Source organism: Corvus hawaiiensis, chromosome 36 (assembly GCF_020740725.1).
Source record: "Corvus hawaiiensis isolate bCorHaw1 chromosome 36, bCorHaw1.pri.cur, whole genome shotgun sequence".
NCBI lineage: Eukaryota > Metazoa > Chordata > Aves > Passeriformes > Corvidae > Corvus > Corvus hawaiiensis.
Window position 1 is genome coordinate 1,177,664 of NC_063248.1, and position 17,809 is coordinate 1,195,472.

General features: G+C 53.2%; 1 protein-coding gene and 2 long non-coding RNA genes across 3 annotated transcripts; 2 read left to right on the forward strand and 1 right to left on the reverse strand.

The window, feature by feature from the left end:
- Window positions 1-819: 819 nt before the first annotated feature.
- On the reverse strand, window positions 820-6,022 carry LOC125319137 (prion protein). The gene is made up of 2 exons (XM_048290171.1): window positions 5,941-6,022; window positions 820-3,164 (listed from the first exon to the last, which is right to left on the reverse strand). The coding sequence occupies exon 2, from the start codon at window positions 3,160-3,162 to the stop codon at window positions 2,389-2,391; it is 774 nt and encodes a 257-aa protein (XP_048146128.1). The 5' UTR covers window positions 3,163-3,164; window positions 5,941-6,022; the 3' UTR covers window positions 820-2,388.
- Window positions 6,023-6,133: 111 nt separating this feature from the next.
- LOC125319139 lies at window positions 6,134-7,264 on the forward strand. Its single transcript, XR_007200606.1, has 2 exons — window positions 6,134-6,225; window positions 6,609-7,264. It is a non-coding gene; the product is annotated as an uncharacterized LOC125319139 (long non-coding RNA).
- Window positions 7,265-7,439: 175 nt separating this feature from the next.
- Window positions 7,440-11,200, forward strand: LOC125319138. Its single transcript, XR_007200605.1, has 2 exons — window positions 7,440-9,723; window positions 9,800-11,200. It is a non-coding gene; the product is annotated as an uncharacterized LOC125319138 (long non-coding RNA).
- Window positions 11,201-17,809: the final 6,609 nt, after the last annotated feature.

Sequence of the window (17,809 nt, forward strand, 5' to 3'; positions counted from 1 at the left end):
GAAATATCCATGTGTTCATCTCAGAAAATGGGAGGGGTTTTTATTCCATCTTCTGGGGAGGTTTTTATTCCATCTTCTGCATGGGGTGAAGTTTTTTCCTTCCTTCTTTTGGGGGAATTTTTCCTCCTACTGCGGAGCTGCAGCGCCTCAGAGCGGGGGCTGTCGGAGGATGGGTCCTCCGGTTGTGAAATGCAAATAAATGGAAATAAATCACATTGAAACCGATTTGCATCGAGCATGGGCTGATCCCCAGTGTGGGCAGCGGCTCCGGGGGGATTCTGCCCCTCGGTCCCCACCTGCAGCGCTGCCCCCAGCCCTGGGATCCCAGCGGGAGTGCGTGGAGCTGCTGGAGAGAGTCCAGAGGAGGCCACGGAGCTGCTCCAGGGCTGGAGCCCCTCTGGAGCCGGGCTGGGAGAGCTGGGGGTGCTCACCTGGAGAAGGGAAGGATCCAGGGAGAGCTCAGAGCCCCTTCCAGGGCCTGAAGGGGCTCCAGGAGAGCGGGAGAGGGACTGGGGACAAGGCATGGAGGGACAGGACACAGGGAATGGTTTCCCAGAGGGCAGGGATGGATGGGATATTGGGAAGGAATTGTTCCCTGGGAGGGTGGGGAGGGGCTGGGATGGAATTCCCAGAGCAGCTGTGGCTGCCCCTGGATCCCTGGCAGTGCCCAAGGCCAGGCTGGACATTGGGGCTTGGAGCAGCCTGGGACAGCGGGAGGTGTCCCTGCCATGGCAGGGGTGGCACTGGATGGGCTTTAAGGTCCCTTCCAACCCAAACCATTCCATGATTAGGCAGGGCCTGGGTCGGGCTTAACACCACTGAAACAGCAAACGTAAAAACTCTTTTATTAGGCAGAAATTGGAATTAGACAGAAATCAGAAAATACTCGTTGGACTGCAGCGATGCCATCAGTGGGAGCAGGGGAGGAGCAGAGGTTAACTGGGACTGTGGGGTTTGCGCCAGATCCGGCACTGGGAGGGAACAAAGGCTCCCTCAGGCCAGGGAGGGGGCACAGAGAGGGCGGAAAATGCCGCTTCTGTTCCGCGGGGCCGGCCGGGGGCTGTCGCACGAAGGAGGCTGCCGGGCATCTTGGCTTTATCCGTTTTAATTTGTACCAGACGTGGAACACTTAGAAAAGGCTCAGCACGGCAGATTCCGGGCATGCACCGTGACGGGTTTACAAAACATCCGCGTATCACAAAGTACGGGGCACCTCAAAGCCCTGCTTTTCCGGTGGGTGTCCTGAAAGGTTTATTTTCTATTTATATATATTTTTATATATTTTTTAATATATAATATATCTTCACTTAGCTTACACCAATGCAAAAAAACCAAAACAAAACAAATTTCATTGAGGACAGTGTTATTCAGTGCCTTGCAAAAACAAAAAATACACGAGAGATATTAAACAGAGCTCGGCTCGGCAAGCGCAGCGCCACGGATGTTACAGCTCGGCCCCAGCCCGGCATCAACCCAGCACACGAGAAGCAAGAATTTCACCCATTGCTTCCACAGGTCAGAGGAATTACTCACAAATGTGATGTTTTTTAAGCATCTCCCTTCCCAGGCCCGTTTTTCCTGATGCTGTTTGCTGGTCCGGTGTTATTTAGCTGATTTCAGTCTCTTGCTCCGTGCTCGACCCCCCTGAGAATCCTTTTTGCTGCATTTTAACGTCCTGTAGGCCAAGGTGCTGAAGCATGAACGTGACTTGTCACCTAGAGCATCCAAAATAGCTTTTTCTCGGGCTGGGACACACCATTTTGGGGGTGTTTGGGGCGTTCAGCAGTGCTTTCTGCCTTTCAAGACTGACTGGTGCTTCAGGCTCGCAGTGGCGGGGAATAAAAAATGACTTTATTTTGGTGTGCTGCTGCAGGAGGTTTTTGCAGCATGCAGGGTGCGGAGCAGCAGCTCCTTATGTACACGGGGAAGGGGTTTTGGGGGTTAAAGGGCTCAAATTGCAGCCTGGCAGCTTGAAAACCCCACAGCTGCCCCTCCGAAATCCCCAGAGGTGCTGGGGTACCCCAGGGAAAGGGAGGGCGTGGTGGCAGCGGGACTGAGGGGATAAAACCCTGCCTGTTAGCGAAGAGGATTTTTGGAAATGCTCTCGCAGGGATGCCAAGGAGAGCTCCCCTCTGCCTGGTCCCTCTCGGGGTGACCCCGAGGAGGAGGAGGAGGTGGTGAAGGCCACGTTTTCGGGCGTCCGGCTCCAGCGCTGTCCTGTCCTGGTTGGGGCGGAGAAGGAAATTTGCATCCCGTTGCCTAAGCCGGAGACTCCGGGGAGCGCCCCAGGGGCTCTTCACCAAGAACGACCGCAAGCGAGAACGGGGGGGCCGGGGGGACCCCACGGGGACACGGGTGACATCTCGAAGCCGCGGGACCCGGGGCGCTCTAGTGCAGGGCGAAGAGGACGAGGAGCAGGAGGGCGGCGAGGGAGGCGTCGGCGAGGTGCGGCCGGATGCCCGAGGCCAGGAGGTACTCGCGGTACTGCTGGATGCACATCTCGCGGATCACCTTGGTCACCACCCTGGTCTCCAGCTCTGCCTCCGTCTGGTTGGCGGCCGCGCCGGCCTCCGAGGCGTTCTTCTTGGCGGCCGGGCCGATGTTGTGCTCGGTGACGGTGATGTTGAAGCAGTCGGCCACGAAGACGTCCTGCGGCACGTGGCCCTGGTAGTCGCGGTAGTAGACCTGGTTGGGGTAGCGCGCGGCGTTCTGGTTCCACCAGCGGTACTCGTCGGGGCTGTCGAAGCTGTAGTGCATCCCCGACATCACCCTGCCCATGGCGTAGCCCCCCAGCCCGCCCACCACGGCCCCCGCCGCCGCCGCCCCCGCCACGTGCTTGAAGTTGGTCTTGGGTTTCGGGGCCTTCCACGGCTTTTGGTGGTAGCTTCCTCCGCTGGACGGGTTGTAGCCCTGTCCCCAGCCCGGGTAGCCCGGGTTGTGGGGGTAGCCGGGGTTCTGGGGGTAGCCGGGCTGGCGGGGATAGCCCGGGTTGTGGGGATAACCGGGGTTGTGGGGATAACCGGGGTTGTGGGGGTAGCTGGGCTGGCGGTGGCTCCCTGTGCCCCAGCCGGGTTTGCCTTTGCCCTTCTTGGAGAAGGCGACGTCGGTGCAGACGCCGAGGAGCAGCAGCAGCAGGCAGCAGGTGCCGAGGAGCCTGGCCATGGCTGTGGGGACAAGGACAGCGTCAGGGCAGGGGCACAAACCCCCGGGCTCAACACTCCCTCACTTCTGCATCACATAAAACTCAGCTGCTCCCTTTAAATCCGGCTGCAGAATAAACAGCTTTGGACTAAATGCGTGTTTGTGTCCCCAAAAACGCCTCACTTATACACAGATATAAAATATTTCATATATATATATGTATTTATCTCTATCCCCTAACAGGACCCCTGCCGGCAATGGCAGTTTTAAGCAGTGAAAGAAAAGCTTTGGGGAGAAAATGCTTCACCTGATTGGGAGGTAAAACCCCGCTTAACCAACCTGCCCTGCCCAGTCTGAGGGTAGAAATGGGATTTCTGCTGTGCCAGGATCGATGCCGTGAACGGATTCAGCCCAATCCCAAAGCTTTTGGGCCCTCGGTGCTGCAGGGAGGGCAACGCCCAGCCTGGCCCCGGACGCTTGCTTTCTCCAGAGGCCGGAATTCAGCGCGTTTTGCCCAAATCCCTGTTCAGGGGCCACAAGCCTGAGGTGAAAACCGGCATTTTTGGAGTTCAATGTGTTTGCGAACATCCCTTGACTCAGCGTTTGGCTGCTGGCACTCCGGGGGCACGCCAGGCATCTCCCCCTTTGTCTGGAGGGCTGGCAAGGCTGAAATCCCCTTTAACGAGCCATTTCCCTCCCTGTGTGCATAATCTCGCCTGGACGATCCCTGCAAATCCTTTGGAAAGACCTTCGGAAAACACCTCCCAGGCTGCAAAACCCCTCCGGGTGCCTCCCCCTCGATGCCAAGGGCGCTGAATTGCTGCTCCCCTCGCGTTCAGCACGCGAGTGCAGCAACAGAAAAGGGTTTTTCCACCCTGCCCGAGGCTGAGCTATCCCCCAAAATCCCTCCTTGCCTGCTGGGGAGGGCGAGAGAAGCATTCTCAGTGTGGGTGGGCATTTCACAGCACCCCTGCATGCGCCTTCTGGCAGCAAGAAACAATTCCATTCGGGTCCTAAATGTTCGTGCTCTGCAGCGATTAATGGAGCAGCTTCCTATGGGGTCACCCCAGGAGTAACCTCAGGGCAGGCAGGAGGTGCTGAGCTTTCCCGAGATGCTCCAAAGAGGCCAAACAAGCCCCTGTTTAAGCCAGAAATTCTTCTGTTCCAACCTAGATATGGCTTTGTAGGCCACAAAAAGCAAATTCGTCTCTTTGCGTTCAGATAACGATGTTTTGTCTCCTTTTCTCCCGCCCCCAAAATCTGGTTTTATGTCCAGAAATGTTTGAATCAAAGCCCTTTAAGCTCAGCGTTCCGGCTGGGATCGTTCGCAAGAGGCCTAAATAAAAATGCAGGGGAGATGCTCGAGCCTGTCCCTGGTGATGGGCAGGAATTCCAGGCTTGCCCATGGAAAAATCTGGGCGCAAGGCACCCGCTTTGGAGCGGGCTTGCTGCCTCCCTCACCCCGCAGCACCCACCCGCTGGGGGCAGGGATGAGATCAGGGGGGTTAAAAATAGCCAAAAGGCAAGGAAAAACAACCAAACGAGCGAACGCTCCCTGGGTGCTCTGCAAAATTCAGAACGGAGGAGGAAAAATCAGCAAATTGGCCACTTTTAAAATATGTTTTTGGAGATGTCGCTCCCCGCTATGAGTTCCGAGGGGGGGGGAAATCAGCCCCTGGTTGAAAAGAGGGGTTCTGGCAAAGCCCCGCAATGGTTTTATTGAAGAAATCTCAGGGTTTGAGGCTGATTCAGAAATCTTGGAGCATTGCAGCGCCTGGCAGCGCTGCCCTGCTCCTCTTAATTGCCTTTAGAGCCGAGCTCTGATGAGCAGCGCGCAGCCTCGTTTGCGCCGCGCTAATTAGCGAGCGCGGAGCTTCGCCTCAAATAAATGAATTCGCTGGCACAAACCACGGATGGGGTCAGGAGCCGCTTCCTCAGGCCCGGAGCTGGGATCCCTGTGCTCGGAAATGACATTTCTGGCGTGACCGTGATATCGATATTAAATTATAGATCGAGAGGCTTCACAGGCGTTTTTTGGTTTGTTTTTTTTCCCGACGCTTTCTAACCTTCCTCCCCCATATCCGCCCTCCTGGCGGATGCTGGAAATGAGAAATTAATTCAGGTGGTTTGTGCCGGCGGGATTTATATCCGCGCTGGAGAGCTGGAGGAACTCCGAGCTCCCTCAGCGGAAAATGGAGGCTGCGAGGAGCGATCGCAAGCAGCAATTACGTGCTCGGGGCTGGCAAGGAGGAGGTTTGGGTTTGGAGGGGAAAATCCAACATCCGGGTGCCAAAACACCCGTGAAAATCACCTCGGGGACGGGGGAGAAGAAGCGAAGGGAGGTGGGGAAGGTGGAGGTGGGAAGATGCTCGGCGATGCCGGGAATGTCCTGGCTCCTGGAGGGGGTGAAAATTGCGGGCTGGGGCTCTGGGAATTTGCGATGAAATCGGGATTTCCCCGAAAATGTCACCTCTGGGTTTAGAAATCTCCCCCTCAACCCCTTTCTCTTTTAACCCCCCGAACCATGAGGGAGCAGCTGGCAGCCGAGGGAAAAGGCAAAACCCTCGGAGGAGAAATTCCCCACCAGCTCCAGCGCTGAATAAACGCTGAGTAAACAAGCGCCGGGCAGAAGCAGAGCTCTGGCTTTTAAGGAGACGCTGGAAATGTCTATTTTTAGGCGGCGATGGCAGAGAAAGAGGCAGCCTCCCGCCCCCGCGATGCCGCTCGGCGCTGAAACCCCCCTCACCTCTGGGTTTCTCCCTCCCGAAGCCCCTGCGCCCCGCTTGCCCCGGCACTCACCGGCTGGGAGCTCGCTGCACCGCTCGCTCCGAGGCGATTCAGCCACGGAGCTCCGCGGAGGAATAAATAGCGAGAGGGAGGAGCCGCCTCCTGGCGCAGCCCAGCCCCGCAGAGCCCGGCCAGCTCCAGCCCCTTCCCCAGGGAATACCGCGGCCAGCTCCCCGCAAAGCCCGGCTTCACCCCAAATCGTCCCCCCCCCCCCCCGGCACGGGAAGCCACGCTGGCAGCCAAAGGAGCGCCTGGAAAATCGCGGCATTCCCATGGTTTTGTTGAAGAATTACCAGGGTTCGAGGCTGTTTCAAAAATCTTGGAATGCTGCAGCGGTTGGATTTTAAACGGAGGAAATCTCAGGGTGTGAGGCCTGCTGGGGAATTGCAGCGCTTGGATGGTGGTTCGAAGAAATGTTGGTGGGATCACCAGGATTTGGGGCTGGTTTGGGGATCTCGGAGAAGCGCAGTGCTTTGATGGTTTGAAGAAATACCGGTGGAATCGGCGGGATGTGAGGCTGGTTTGGACGTCTCGGGATATCGCAGCATTTGGATTTTACACTGAAGAAATACCAGGGCTTGGGGCTGATTTCAAAATCCTGGGAAGTTGCAGCTCTTGGATGGGTTTATTGAATAAATATCAGGGTTTGAGGCTGATCTGAAAACCTTGGAATTTTGCAGCATTTGGATTTTATACTGAAGAAATGCCAAGGCTTGGGGCTGGGTTGGGAAACCTTGGAAAACCGCAGTATCCCGATGGTTTACTGAAGAAACACTGGACAGAACGATGAGGTTTGAGGCTGTTCTGGGAACCGTGGAAAATCGCAGTGCTCGGATTTTTCTTTTTAATTGAAGAAATATCAGGGTTTGGGGCTGATTTGGAAACCTTGGGAAATTGCAGCACCTGGATACTGGAGGATATCAATGGGGTGGGTTGGGAATCTCATGGTCGAGGCTCTGGGAGAGGGCAGGATGCTTTTAGCAGCTGCTGACTGCAGCTCCAAATCCATTACCCATTATCCAGTATCCATTATCCATTATCCATTATCCATCATCCATTACCCCGTGGAACAGAGCTGCTCCGAGGGTTGATGGAGAGGAAACCAACCCGGCTCAGGCCTGTGGGAGAAAGGACGAATTTGTCTTTCAAACCTATCTCCCTCCAGAGGAGTAGAACTCGCTCCCACAGTCTCACTTCATGTCAAGGAATCCCGGTGTTTAATGGGAGGAAATGCCTCAGAAGAAAATTAACAATTGCGGGATGCTCATGGCAAGCTGGGGCTTTTTCAAAGGGTGAAAATACGTGGCTGGAATAAACAGAGAGCTGAAGACCAGAATGGGGGGTGGTTCCCAACTTTTGGGGTTACAATGGACCAGTTTGAATCCAGGGAGGTTTCTGTGGCAGTTGGGAGGGGGCTGGAATGGGTTTTCCAGAGCAGCTGTGGCTGCCCCTGGATCCCTGGCAGTGCCCAAGGCCGGGCTGGACGAGCTTGGAGCAGCCTGGGACAGTGGGAGGTGTCCCTGCCCATGGCACTGGGTGAGCTTTAAGGTCCCTTCCAACCCAAACCACTCCAGGATTTTATGATTTTAACACCAAAACCCTCCCGAGGTTTTGCTGCCCAAATCAGCCAGACCAGGAACGGCCATCCTGGACCACAGAGCCCACCTGGCTGTAAAAATGGATTTTGCCCTGATGCTCCACGGCCTTGGGATCCATCTGGTTGGATCATGTTAAAATAAATGAAAGCCATTTCTGCCTGGCAGGGAAATGGGCTGTGCTGGCAAAACACGGATATTAACCCGGGCAGGAGAAGATGAAATAGGCAGGATTAAGGTCTGTGGGCCTGGGGAAGCTCTGTCCTGCAGGGCAGATTTGTTCTGTGTGCAGGTGGCTCCTGATTGCCTGCTTTGGGTTGAAACACTCACCCATGGGCAATCCAAACCCCGTGCCAGCAAAAGAATAAAAGTAAACCAGGAATGGGCTGGTTGGGATGAATTAATCCTGCATGAATCTAAAAATCAGGGGTTTACTGTCATAATTTACTCCAGAAGAACAACAACAATGGCAAATTATTTATCCGAAAAGAGTATTTACTGAAAACTGTGGCTTGGCCAACAGTGAAAACGAAACCATTTTTTTTCTCTGGAAACAGCATTTCTGTTTGCAGAAACAGAGACATTTTTCATCAGACCCCGGCCACAAAACAAGCAGGAGCAGCCTATGGATTATGAATGAATATTTAATTTATTGTGGGAGTTCTGTGCCCCGCCCAGTGCATCCACAGCAGCTCTTTAATGGTTTCTCTGCATCCCGGGGTAAAATTTCTCTCAGCCTCAAGGCAGGAGCTGCATCAATCTTCTCTGGAGGCTTGGCCCTTCCTCATTCACACTGGAAATAGTGCAACAGGCCCTGTGCCAGCTTAGAAATCATTAATGGGATGAGTTTTCCTCGTAACGGCCGGAAAAAGCTGACTTTGGTTTAATGCTGGACCGGGGAGGGAGGAAAGTTCATCTCCTTCATTGATTCTGTGTCATTTTTTATTGCTTTAATTCATGCAAAACGCTTTTATTCACGCAGCTCCGGGTCTGCCTGCAGAACGAGTCGCAGCAAAGGCGGGGAAGGCATCCAGCTGGTTTTGGGGTAATCTGGTGGGGTTTTTCTCCTTCCAGAGGAAAAAAAATGTCATTTTTAGCCCATTTTTATTGGCAGAAAGGCTTTTCCTTGCACTGTGTGGGAAGCTTGACCTGCATCATCATTCTGTGCTCAACTGCTGACGGTTTTGGGGTGATCTGGTGGGGTTTGAGGAAGGGGTGAAGTCCCAGGGGCTGTTTCCATCCCGCCCTCGCTCCCTGGAGATGGCAAAAAGTCCGGACTCGAGCTCAAATTCCACTTCCAGTTCATGCAGAAACCTCTTCAAACCCTCCAAGGGGAAAAATAATCGGGAGCAAGCGTGTCCAGAGGGCTGATGAGGTGTGCTCTGCAGAGCCTGGATTATTCTCTGATGGAATACTCACCCTGGAATGATCCCTCCGAAGCAGAACTCCTCGGAATTCTCTCGGGAAGGTGATGTTTGGCTCCTGCCTGGATGAGAGCAGAGAAAATCCAGTCTGGGGACAGAGAGGGCCAGTGGCAAAAGCCCTGGCGGCCCTTCCTTCCCAGCTGGGAGGAGCGATGCTGTTGTTTTCCCATCTCAGTGTGTAATTAAAAATTTGAGGTTTTATGAGGATATTTTGCATTTTTTTTGTGGTGAGACCTTCGTTGCTCACTTGGGCTGGGCTCCCTGCAGAGAGCTCTCCTTCCAGAGGAAAAAAGGTCATTTTTAGCCCGTTTTTAGTGGCAGAAACATCATTTTTTAGCCTGTTTTTGGTGGCAGAAATGTCTTTTTTACCCCTTTTTTAGTGGCAGAAATATCATTTTTAGCCCATTTTTAGTGGCAGAAATGTCATTTTTTAGCCCGTTTTTAGTGGCAGAAATATCATTTTTACCCCTTTTTTAGTGGCAGAAATGTCATTTTTAGCCCATTTTTAGTGGCAGAAATGTCATTTTTTAGCCCGTTTTTAGTGGCAGAAATGTCATTTTTACCCCTTTTTTAGTGGCAGAAGGGCTTTTCCCTGGGAAATCTCGACCTGCATCACCACTCCATGTTCAACCACAGGATTTCACCCCTCACGGACGGAATTTCTCCGTTGCTCCTGACACCCTGAAGTTTTCCTGTACGAAGCGAAGAACAAGATAAAAGGGCTCAAACATGGACAAAAGGTGTTTGGGGCCAGTGGGAGCCGTCCCTGACCTCGGGTGAGATTTAAGGTCCTCCCAACCCAAACCATCCCCGATTCTGGGGAGAGATTCGATTTCAGCCTCTTCTGCACAGGGAAACTGGCCAGGAGGGAAGGGTGGCACGAGCAGGACATTGACTCCGTGCCCTTCCAGGGAGTCACCGCTTACGTAACCCACGGTGGGGAGGAGGAGGAGGAAGAGGAGAAGTCCCAGCATGTCCCTAATCCCAGAGACACGTGCCAGGAGAGGAAAATCACGGAGGGGAAAAACCGCCCGGCCAAACTTTCCATCCAGCACCCCCCGCTGCTTCCAGAGGGGTTTTCTCCTTGGCCAGGGGCGGCTTTGTAGAGAAGCCAAGGAGCTCATGGAAAAAATAAAGCAGTTTATGGCTCGTGGTGCTGGGGAGGAGTTTGTGCTGTCCATGTGGATCTGCTTCCCTCGGTGATGTCATTTGGGAACGGGATCCACGGGCAGATGTGACTCACGGCCCCGGGATCCTGCTGGAGTCTTCCCTCTGTGGGCGGCTCCCCAGAGGGACCAGGGAAGGTGGGTTTGGGGCAGGAAACAGCAAATCGGGCAGAGCTTTTCCTCGCTGTGCTCCCGAGACAAATCCGGATCCTCGAGGAAGCAAATCGGCCAAATTAATTTATTTTCATTTCTGTTCCGCGGGAGCGGCCGCTGGAATAGGAAATATTGGGGGCTGAACTCATCCTGCTGAGCTTCACTCTTAGACAAGGCCTTTAAAAGGCTCTAAATGTTCATCTGTGGGGTTAAAATATTCATCTATTGGGGTAAAAAATGTTTCTCCACGGGGTCAGAAGTGTTTATCCATAGGGTCATAGATGTTCATCCATTCAGGTTAAAATGTTCACCCATGGGGTTAGAAATGTTCACCTATAGGGTTAGAAATCTTTATCCATTGGGGTAAAAGATGTTCATTTATGGGGTTAAAGATGTTTATCCATGGGGATTCTAAATATTTATCCATTGGGGTTAAAAATGTTCATCCATTGGGGTTAAAAATGTTTATCCACAGGGCTATAAATATTCATCCATTGGGGTTAGAAATGTTTATCCCCGGGGTTATAAATGTTTATCCCCGGGGTTATAAATGTTTATCCTTGGGGTCATAGATGTTCATCCATTGGGGTTATAAATGTTCATCCATTGGGGTTATAAATGTTCATCCCTGGGGTTAGAAATGTTCATCCCTGGGGTTAGAAACGTCCGCCCAGCTGCTCCAATCTGATTAGGGCTGTGATAACCCCGCTCCTGGGCTCGCTGCTATTCCAGCCAGGGGCACTCGTAAGCTCCTTAGGGGTGGGAAGGACCCTCCCTTCCCTGATGCCTTCCCAGTGAGGCATCAAGGCCTTGGCAGATCACCTGGATGGGTCACAGCTCCCAAAAATGTGCTTTTGACCTCTCCCAGGCATCACCTGGGTGCTAGGAGGGAAAATAACAGCTTTTATTAAAAGAAAAAGCATTAAAAAGCTCATTGGGAAATTTTTCCTTTTTTTAGAATAAAAACTGATAATAGAAGTGCTTTGAAGCTAGGGAAAAAAATATCGTTTGTGTATTTGAGCCTCTATCTGGATTAACCGATGGGAGAAGTTGGTCCTCGTTCCAAGATGATGTTTGCTGTCTGCTCTGGTTTCAGCCCGGTGTTGGATTTAAAAATAACCTCTCACAGTGCCTTGGGAGCAGCTGCTGCAGGACACCAACAATTCCCTGCTGTCTCTGGGAAAAGCCTTCCCAGAAAGGGCTCCTTGTGTCCTTTGAGTGGATAAATCTGTTCTCTGCTCCGGCAGGGACCCGGCGTTCGAGCCCTTTTAAAGCGCCATGTTCCTCCCTAAAGCTTCAGGAACGAACTCTCTCCCAGAAATCCTAGAATTCCCATAAACTTCCCCGAAATTCCATTACCCACAGCTGGCTCCCTGGCAGGAAAAGCTGAATATCCCTATTTTTTTTTCCCTGCCGGCAGGGTTCGGCACACATGACTCACCGGGAGGTTTTCCTTTCTTTTCCTTTCCTTCTCTCCCGTTTATTTTTAACTCGCGATCCCCTGGAAGGGCTTTCCGAGCTCGGAGCCGCGGTGGGGGCACGCTGGATGACATCAGGCGGCAGCGCTGAGGTCACCTCCTCAAAAATAACCCGGGCTGGGCTCAGACGCTCCCGTCCCCATTGTTTTGGCATCAATCATCCAGGATCCTGCTCGGGGGAATCGCTCCGAGCCCAGAATGTGTCACGGGGAGCTCAGAGCTTGTAGGGACGTGTCGAAATTCGGGCTGGTGCATTTAAATTTTGGAGGTGTGACAGACACAGGACGCTTCTTGGTGCTTCTCGTGAGTTCCTGGCTGGGCTGAGTTGGGAAAGGGGTAGGAAAAGAATCAGTTTTCCCACTGGGAAAAGGGGCTGTGGGTGAAAGTTGAATGCCAGGAAATGCAGGTAATGACTTGATTTTTATTTTAAAAAAAACCAAGTCGAGACAGACTGAAACAAGAGCCAGGTTGAAGATGGAGAAATAACTTCTAAAATTTATTTAAAAATTAAGCTTATAGTATTTTTAAAGTCACATTTTTTCTTTGATACACCTACTTTTGATCCGGGTCTTTGCCTTGTTTATTCACCTGAGAACACAACAAGCTTTTCCCTGCCCTGACCTGGTTTCCACCTCCCAAGCTCACTGAGGATGAGATGATTAAACCCAACGTGTAAATCCTCTTAGCCGAGCTGGTGAATAAATTTCCACCTGGATTTCCCCCTTTCCCTCCATGGGAAGAGTTCCAGGGGCCGGGACTTTATGGGGTTCCACCCTCTTTTGCTCTGAGTGTAAATGAGAATCAACAGAGAAACGGGATTGGGAAATGCGGGTCGGGGGGGAAATCGGGCCAGGATTTCATCCATTAGGATTTTTAACCCCTTGGAACAGCTTCCCAAGGGATGGGCACCCTCCCATCCATTTTGGAGCATCTTCCAGCCGGGATGTTGACCCCAGACCACACACGACTCGGTCCAAAGCTTTTCCGTCCCCTAAGGCAGCACTTGAAAGGCTCTTTACGAAGTTTGTCTTTCTTATGACACCAGGGAAGTTTCAGACACCAAATACCCCGGCACTAAATGTCACATCTGCCCTTTTACCCCGGCAGGGGAGCTGCCCGTGAGGAAAAGCTTTGCCATCACCCGCCCGGGAGCAGGGACGAGCCAACAGCCGCAGCCTGGCACGAGGAAAAGCCCAGGCGGAGGCTGGAGCTGCTCTGAGGATGCTCAAGAGGCTCCCGCGGGGTTGTCATGGGCACGGCGCTCCCCCGTGGCCGTTTCCATGGCTACAGAGGGATGCGAGGGATGCAGGAGCGGCGCTGGCAGCTGAAGCTGGTGCAAAGAAGCCGCGCTCGGAAGCAGCCGGGAGGTCCCCCCGCGGCAGCTCGAAGGCAGCCGGGATTCCGAAGGGTTTTATGTGGGGAAAGCTGCGATTTGCAGCGTCTCCCCGGAGGCGTTTCCAAGGCGGCTTCCCTGAGGTCCGAGGTTTCACTCGCCTTGCGCCAACACCACTGGAAATTCTCGATAATATTCCTGCCTCCGAGCCGGGATTATGAGGTGGGAATGGCTGCCCCGCGAACGGATGAGGAAGCTGAGCTTTGACAGGGGTGAGGAGAAGGATGAAATGAGGGGTTTTTTCCCCCAGCTGGAAATATTTCGGATAAAAACAAAGAATAAAAATAAAAATAAAAATAAATAAAAACTATTTAATAGTGAGCACAGCGTGGTGCTGGGATGTGCCAGTTTTAGGGGCTGAGTGGAGGCGGCAGCGCTGACAATTCTCCCCCAGGATTTCTCCTTGATTTTATCTCCTCAACTTTTCCAAAGCAACTCCCAGCTCGTGGCCTGCGTGGAGAGCTCCGGGGCAATTAGAGTCGCGTTAAATCTGTGCAGAGAGCTGGAATTACAAGGGAAGGAGCCCGCAGTCTCCTCAGGGCTGGGGATTGCCGTCAGCCACCAGGAGGAAAAATCCAGAGGCATCAAGCACAAGCTGCAAAGCGTTTTTGTGCTGTGGTGCTTCCAGAGCATGGAGGAGAACGGCTTGTAAATGATGAAAACAAACCTGGCTGGGAGTCCACCGCAGCAGAGGGCAAACCCCAGCTCGGGAAGGGCTGTTCTGCCCCAGAGATGGGCAAGGAGAACTTTTCCTCTCCCTGCAGTTGTCCCTAAAGCTGATTCTCACTGACACACACGACTGGAACGTGCCCTTTTCCCAGCAGCTCCGGCGACCTTGGCCCCTGGCTTGGCTTCCAGCACCTTTCCCAGCGAGCCCAGAGGGACTCTGGGGACAGAACAATGATCAAAGTACAGAAAATGAAGGAAATTGGCTTTGCATTCACAGCAGCGGGTCAGGGCTGGGAGTACGGGGTCACCCTGGAGGCAAAGCCCCGTCCACAGCCATTAAATAGCAAATAATAATCAGCATTAATCAGAATTAATCGGATTAATAAAGCCCAGATCGTTTCTCCCAGGGTGTTTTCTTGGCTGTGTTCAGGCCTGGAACCTCCGTGCCTCCAAAATATTTTTGTGGCATCAATAATCCAGGGAGTTTCCATGTTAAAAAACAATGGAAAATGGGAGCGAAAGCTCTGGGAGTTGGTTTGTCACAAAGCCGAGCTCGTTTGGGAGCCTGGGTTAAGGAGTCAGTAGGGAATCAATCCACGCCTCAAAAAAAATGGGAAGTTTGGTACAATTCCGCCAAGTCCTCAGCCGAGGTTAAACAGAATCGAGCTGGGAATTGGGATCTCCTCCCTCCCTCCCTCCCTCGCTCGTTGCTGGAGCTCTGCTGCACAAACAGCTCTAAAAAGAACATTTTGGGGATGGGGATGACATTTTGAGCAACTCTCCATGGCAGCTGTTTTGTGGCTGAGCTCCCTGAGCTGTTTTTAGGGGGTGATGAGAAAAACAGATGGGAGAGGTCACAGATCCTTTTTGTGGGGAAGAAAAGGAGGTTAGTGTTCAGTGAGAAATGGGGAGAAAAATAGAGGGAAGTGGAATAAGAATGGTGAAACTGCATGCCATTATAATCCCAGGAATAAGCTGATTCCTGCAAAACTGGCCGGACTTTTCCTGCATTTCTCCTTAGTTCCGGGAATAGAGAAGAACCATTTGTGTCCTGAAATAGGAGTCGGCGGTGGGCAGCACCTGGGCTGAGCAGAGCTCCCAGCCCAGCAGGGAGAGCTGCCAGAGAGGCAGCCCTGTGAATTATTGATTACCTATTAATTATAGACCCTTCCCGGGGTCAGCAGGGATAGCACGAGGGAGCTGAGGTGTCCCAAGGGCTGAATTCCAAGGGGAGGTTTGAGAAGGGAAGTGGTTTAATCAACACCAGTTCAGTCCTTAGAAGGCAAAGAACACAGATCCACACAAACCGAGATAGAAAAAAACCCCTCAAAAACACAGATCCAGACAACCTGAGATAGGAAAAAAAACCCTGACAGAGGAGACACCAAATCATAAAAAAAATACATTTAGGAGCTGGAAATGAGCTACTTTCAGTGTTTAATTTATCAATTTATCAGTATTTATTAATTTATTTATCAATATCAAAAAGTCATGAAGAAGAGACAAGGTGCCTTTGTGAGGGAGGGACTGGATGTTAATCATAAATCCTGACTTGCTCTAGGTGAGGAATCATTACCCAGCTTGTCCTCACTTTTTTATTGTTTTTCCCTGTAAATAAAGCACCCTCCGGTTGGTTTAGGACAATTTTCTGGATAATTCGTGGGTGATTTACCACGAACTCAAAGATCCTCACATTTTTAATCCACCCACATTCCAGGCAAGGGACAGGGATATTCGGTGGTGATCTATAACAAACGTTTATTTCGGAGTGAATTCCTCTGCTATTTGTTGTCTATCTGTTATTTATTGTGACCCAGCCGCAAGGAATAACTTCAGGAAGATCCAGCTGAATCCAGCTTGTTTGTTCACAAATCCACTGGATCTGATGACCTCAGAAGCCTTTTCCAACCTAAACGACTCCGGGTTTGTTTCTGTGATTGCTTTAATCAGCGGATGAAGCCAGTAAATATTATTGCTTTTAGGTTACTTAACGTTTAAAGTGGATAATCCCTTTGCTCTCCTGCACCACCAAGTGGGTTTTACAGCGTTTAAAACGCGGGGCTGCCGCAGAGAGGGGTTTGTAAAAATAAGGCAAACCTCTCCTTTTTAATTATGTCAGAATTTTGTGACTTCAGGCCTTCAGATCCAGCTGGGAGCATCTCATTTCCCGACTGAATCCCAGGTAAGAGCATCACTTTTCCACACACCACAACGCCCTCTGACCACAAAATATTCCATTTTAACGCTGATTTTTGATGTCATCCGATGGGTTCCAGGTGGGCTGAGGACACCCCTGGGGATGGGGGGGTTCCTGCAGAAATCCCTCGGGAATTCAGCTCCCTAAATCCCTTTGGAAAAAGCCTTTCCAATGCTGACCTCTGCAGGCTGAGGAACCGCTTAAAACCAGCTGGCTGCGGGCAGCAATTACCTCAATAATGCATAAACCAGGTGTTTTCACCGCTGCTGGCTGCGGGCAGGAAAAGCCTTTCAATAATGCATCCAAACGGGGCATTTCTCTCTCCTGGCTGGCAAAGAGAGAGCGTTTCAGGGAGGGAAATCCTCATTTGGTGGATCTGCAGGCTCCCGTACGGATTTTGGGAATAATTTGCTGGTTGGGCAAAGCCCTGTGAAATCGGGGGATGAAGGATCTGAATGGAAAGCAGGAACTTCACACTAAATCAAAAACTGGGAGGCAAAGCCCTGCCTGGGCTTCCTTGGGATGGGGGGAAGAGCCCCCTCCCCACGCCAGGGGACGGAACGAGATGACCTTTTAATGTCCCTTCCAACCCCAACCATTCCACCATTCCATGGCTGTACCCACAGCCAAGCCCCCCTTGACCCGCAGTTTCGGCCCCAAGCCCCCAGCTCTAATAAAGCTCTAATTAGGTTCTAATTAACTGCACCCCGAGGCTAGGAGGGCCCCCAGCCCTGCAATGGGAGGGTGTTTGTGCCCTGGTTCTTCGGGGGGTGGGGATGGGGGTCCCATGGGGCACTGCCAGGGGCTTGGTCCACCCACATCCTCAGCCCCAGAGCCCCCTCGGCCCCAGAGCCCCCATGGCCGTGTCACCCCTCAGCCCCAGAGTCCCCTCAGACCTGGAGCCGCCTCAGACCCGGCCCTGGAGCTCCATGGCTGTGTCAGCCTCAAAGCCCCCTCAGCCCCAGAGCCACCTCAGACCCAACCCTGGAGCCCCCATGGCCGTGTCACCCCTCAGCCCCAGAGCCCCCTCGGCCCTGGAGCCGCCTCAGACCCGGCCCTGGAGCCCCCATGGCCGTGTCACCCCCTCAGCCCCAGAGCCCCCTCAGCCCCAGAGCCCCCTCAGCCCTGGAGCCCCCATGGCCATGTCACCCCTCAGCCCCAGAGCCCCCTCAGCCCTGGAGCCCCCATGGCCATGTCACCCCTCAGCCCCAGAGCCCCCTCGGCCCTGGAGCCGCCTCAGACCTGGTCCCAGAGCCCCCATGGCCGTGTCACCCCTCAGCCCCAGAGCCCCCTCAGCCCTGGAGCCCCCATGGCCGTGTCACCCCTCAGCCCCAGAGCCCCCTCAGCCCCTGAACCCCCCTGGAGCACTCTGGAGCCTCCTCAGCCTCGGAGCCCCCTCAGCCACAATCCCAGCCCTGAGGCCCCCCCCTGGCTGTGGCAACCCTTCAACCTCGGGGCCCACTCGGCCCTGGAGCCCCCTCAGCCCCAGAACCCCCTTGGCCACAACCCCAGCCCCAGAGTCCCCCTCAGCCATGGATCCCCCTCAGTCCTGGAGCCCCCTCAGCCATGGATCCCCCTCAGTCCTGGAGCCCCCTCAGCCATAACCTCAACCTTAAAGCCCCCCTTGGCTGTGGCAACTCCTCAGCCCTGAAGCTTCTCTGCACCAGAGCCCCTCTCGGCCATGAGCCCCTCTAAGCCCTGGAGTCCCCGTGAGTCCCTTCAGACCCCAAGCCATGGCGTCCCCTCAACCCCAGAGCCCCTTCAGACCCCAAGCTATGGGGTCCCCTCAGCCCTGGAGTCCCCGTG

Bases quoted from the DNA above. Each gene is read 5' to 3' on its own strand.
- LOC125319137 (XM_048290171.1), bottom strand. From the start codon at position 3,162: ATGGCCAGGCTCCTCGGCACCTGCTGCCTGCTGCTGCTGCTCCTCGGC.